Source organism: Pinus tabuliformis, chromosome Q (assembly GCF_031772625.1).
Source record: "Pinus tabuliformis cultivar Carrire ecotype Pingquan chromosome Q, CPIR1, whole genome shotgun sequence".
In the NCBI taxonomy this organism is placed as follows: Eukaryota; Viridiplantae; Streptophyta; class Pinopsida; order Pinales; family Pinaceae; genus Pinus; species Pinus tabuliformis.
In genome coordinates this window covers 220,813,708-220,818,098 of record NC_142296.1, presented here as the reverse complement: position 1 = coordinate 220,818,098, position 4,391 = coordinate 220,813,708, and the positions used below count along the sequence as shown (strand labels likewise).

The 4,391-nt window shown below is 36.3% G+C and overlaps 1 protein-coding gene across 13 annotated transcripts; it reads left to right on the top strand.

Moving 5' to 3' along the window:
• Nucleotides 1-821: 821 nt before the first annotated feature.
• LOC149218989 (UDP-Glycosyltransferase superfamily protein) lies at nt 822-3,374 on the top strand. 13 transcript variants are annotated; one of them, XM_089384205.1, is made up of 3 exons: nt 822-961; nt 1,196-1,282; nt 1,539-3,374. In XM_089384205.1, exon 3 carries the CDS (start codon nt 1,627-1,629, stop codon nt 3,136-3,138), a length of 1,512 nt encoding a protein of 503 aa, XP_089240331.1. In that variant the 5' UTR covers nt 822-961; nt 1,196-1,282; nt 1,539-1,626; the 3' UTR covers nt 3,139-3,374. The 13 variants fall into 13 exon arrangements, with proteins under 13 accessions (XP_089240331.1, XP_089240328.1, XP_089240324.1 ...); XM_089384202.1 differs by having other exon boundaries at nt 1,529-3,374; XM_089384198.1 differs by having other exon boundaries at nt 1,471-3,374.
• Nucleotides 3,375-4,391: the final 1,017 nt, after the last annotated feature.

Genomic DNA, 4,391 nt, shown 5'->3' with positions numbered 1-4,391 from the left:
ATCAAACTATAAACTCTAAGTAAAACATTATTTATATTTTTTCCAATGTATACTGCTAATTGAATTGAATCCTGGATGACGGAAAGAACTTACCAGTTTAATGGTGACTTCCTCGTTTGTTTCGTCATTGATGCCTGTAATTCACCCCAAAAATCAGTTCAATTTCCCATATAAAACCCTATAATTCTCTTAAAAGTCCACAATACTAAACAAATTTAGATGTTATAAAGTTAATGAAATAATTACTCTTCAAATGAGAGAAAAAAGAAACGAAGCAAAGCCTAAGTAGATCTTGGCGAAGGAACTGCTACCAATTTTGCACCCGAGTCTGTACTCCATGTCACAGAATTGAATCCCTTGCATCTATTCTTATCACTGGAAATGAATATTAAAAACATGAGAGAAAGTTTCTCCCAAGATGCGAGTATCCTCTTGCTCATATGCATTTAAAGAGAGAGGTAGTTAATAGTTAACTATTATTAACTATTCAATGACTATTAACCTCAAACTATTATTAACTATTAATATGACCACGACCTGTTGATCAATCGTTTAACATTAAATCTTTTAATTAAATTTAAATAATAGTTTACAACAATATTATTCTTTACTTTTAATATTCTGTTAAAAGTGTATCAAATTAGTGTTTTTAGTTTTAACTCTAAATTATATATATAATTTAAATAATTATATATCATTATATACCACTTATTATATATAATAAAAATCCATAAAACTAAAATATCATCATTTTTATAATAACTATACAAAATTTATAAATTTACCAATATCATACGAACAAATACCTTCCTCGTACTATTTTTCCAATTTACAAAACCATGCCAGTTATATCCCGTTTCTAATTACTAAACGTTCGCACTGCTGGAGCGGGTTGGAAAAGTTCGTCTTCTCGGAGCAGGAGTGGAAGTCTGCGAGTTTATAGAGCACCAACAAATTAATGGTGCGGAGTATGTTTGAAATGCTACTCGCTCATAACCCTATGTACCAGAAAAATACCAGAGACTTTTCCTTTGAAAAAGGGAAAGGAAAAGCAAGTCTGCAGGGCTTAAAATGAAAATATATATCGTTGATTTTTTCTTATTACCATATGCTTGATCTGATAAGATTATTTATTTATATTTTTTTTCCGAGTGAAAGCGCTGAGAGTTTCACCTGATTTGTGTTGAAGTCACAGGACTGTTAGAGACATTTGCTTGGAAATAAGTGGAGTGTTTTCCATCGATTCTTCGAAGATTTGGTTCAACTTGGGAGTAATTATTGGGTAATGTAATTATTCAGAGCTATAAGTCTTTTTGTGCTTACATATCAATGGTAGTTTTATTTTGAATTTTAGAGATTCAATTGAATCCTAAATGGTTATTTTGATTTAGTGAGTAAGGTGTACAAACCATTTTGATTTAGTGAGTAAGGTGTACATTCAAATTTATTTGAACTCAAATCCCATTACAGTGGCAATTCAGTCTGATGGATGTAAAGCAGCACTGATTTTGGTCAATTTGTTACTTAGATCCCAACAGTGGCAATTCAGTCTGATGGATGTAAAGCAGCACTGATTTTGGTCAACTTGTTACTTAGATCCCACATTATTAGATCATTCCATATATAATGGATTCTACTGAAGACGAGAATTCAGAAAGTCATCCAAGAAATGCGAACAGACCAGGGAAAACATTAAATTTCTGGTTAGGGGCTTCATTGGTTCTATTGATGGCTATAGTTATTGGGGTGGTTGTTAAAGATTTGGATAATATTCCCCTGCTGAAATTGGTTTTTTGGGGTTTTTCACCGAGGCGGATTTTATCTGATATTATTTATAGGGTTTTAGGGTTTAGACTTATAGGGCTTTTGGAAAATATTGAACCAAATTTAGGGCAGGGGTTTCCATACGGGGTGTTGTGGATGGCCCCTTTTCTGTCGGGAGGTGGGTATAGTTCTGAAGCTTGGTCATATGTGGCCGCATTGGAGGCAACTAAGAGTGTACCCAGGATAAGGATATTACAACATGGGGATTTGGAAAACTTTCAATTCTGGACTGGTTTGCCTGATGACATGAAGGCCCTTGCAATTAAATTATATGGAGGCAATATTCCACTCAATGAAACTGTTGTGATCTGTCATAGTGAGCCCGGCGCATGGTATCCTCCACTGTTTGAGACAACCCCGTGCCCTCCATCTGGTTATAGTGAGCCCCTCTATGTAATCGGTCGAACTATGTTTGAGACTGATAGAGTCAACGCTGAGCATGTAAAGAGGTGTAACAACATGGATTCGGTTTGGGTGCCCACTGATTTTCATGTCCAAACATTCATTAAAAGTGGAGTTGTTCCATCCAAAATTGTGAAGATGGTTCAATCTGTGGATGTCGATTTCTTCAATCCAGAGAGATGGAAGCCATTGCCATTGCCTGCAAATGGGCGTTTGTTTGGTCCCAAGCTTTCAGAAGAGGTCAAGTTCTTACCTGGAGGTGTTTTTGTTTTTTTGAGCATTTTCAAGTGGGAATGGCGTAAGGGTTGGGATGTTTTACTGAAAGCATACTTGCAGGAATTCTCTGCAGATGATAATGTCGTTCTATATCTTTTGACAAATCCTTATCACACTGACAGGAACTTTGATGACAAGCTCACAGACTTTGTAAAGAGTTCAGGCATACAGGAACCTTCTCAGGGTTGGCCAGCAGTTCATTTAAGTGATGCACATATACCTCAGTATGATCTTCCTAGACTTTACAAATCGGCTTCTGTGTTCGTGCTGCCATCCAGAGGAGAAGGATGGGGCCGACCTCATGTTGAGGCAATGGCTATGTCGTTGCCGGTCATTGCCACGAATTGGTCAGGCCCAACAGAATACTTGACAGATAAGAATAGCTATCCATTGCCTTTGGCTGGAATGAGTGAAGTCAAGGAGGGGCCTTTTCAGGGGCATTTATGGGCTGAGCCATCTTCTCATCATCTCAGGCTTTTAATGCGCCATGTTTTCTCTAATCCAATTGAAGCACAGTCGAAGGGCATTCAAGCTAGGCTGGATATGGTGATACAGTATTCACCTGTTGTTGTTGCAAAGCAAGTGTTAAACCAACTTTTGCAGATAAAGCACAGTGGATTGGATACACACATATAATGAAGGCTTCTATCAAGCATATATGCATTTCCAGTGTCATTCTACTCCCTGCCTATCACTTGGTAAAACATAACAAAAATAGGAAAATGAGAAGTCTCTCTTAAGACTCAGTCTTTGATTAATTTGTTTTGGTTGTGCATTTCTGCCAGAAGGAAACCAGACAATTGCTTTGACAGATGTTCATATTAGACATTTCTTATAAGAAGAGGACTGATGAGTCACTGCTTTATATTTTATTAGATGTAAAGCAAGTTTATTGTGTATTTTTTTTTTGTTCTATAGGATTATAACAATGGATATAAAGTCCATGGTTTTGAAAGAGTTATGACTTATATTGCACGAGTTTCTGGTACACGACTATTTTGGGTACGGGGAACAAGTATCCGGCATGGCTAGAAGTTTTGCCCAAATTTACAGGAAACGTCAAGCTGTGAGTGCAATAATATAATATATTAAAATTTAATATATATTTTAAAATAAAAATAAAAGAATTAATTTATTTCCATCCAAAACTTGCCAATCAAACTCCATTTTGCAGATTCCATCTTGCAAAGAAATATGTAAAAGAACTTTGAAACGCTGCCAAAAAAAAATCAAAATATTAATTTATCAACAATCTGCAAATCAAATTCCTTCCCCAAACCAGAAAAAAGTGGTTATTACTCGATTATTATGTGATTTCATGCAACATTATACTATATTCAACTTTGAAATTCAAGTTTGGATATTTATAAAATGAAACTGGCTAACACACTACTCTTTCTCTTTCTGACCATAACTGTAATTCGTTGAATCTTATCATTAAAGCTTCAAGAGAGTAGACTTATTTCATTTGCAATTGTTGAACTTCAAGATTTGCAACAGAAGCTGCCAAGGAATGACTGGCAACTGTCTATATTTTGTTGAAACCTTTGCTACATCTCTATGTCTCTGTTGCTTTACAGAACTCATGCAGTCCAACCCCCTGACTTGGCATGTATCACTTGGAAAATAAACAAATGGTACCTTCCCTGCTCAAAATAAGTACCCGAAACATGAAAAACTGCTCAAAATAAGTACCCAAAAAGTCAAAATCTGTTGCAGTGAAGCTCCTAAAAAGCTCCAAAGTACCCATTAAAGCTCCCGGTGGTTTTGGAGCGTTTCCGACCAGCTCCCAAGCTCTCAGGAGCGCGAGAGTGTGGATTCCGTCCTCTCCAATACAGGTAGAGCCTGACCTCTCAGCGATGAACAAAAGGGTGACTTAATGAGATTTT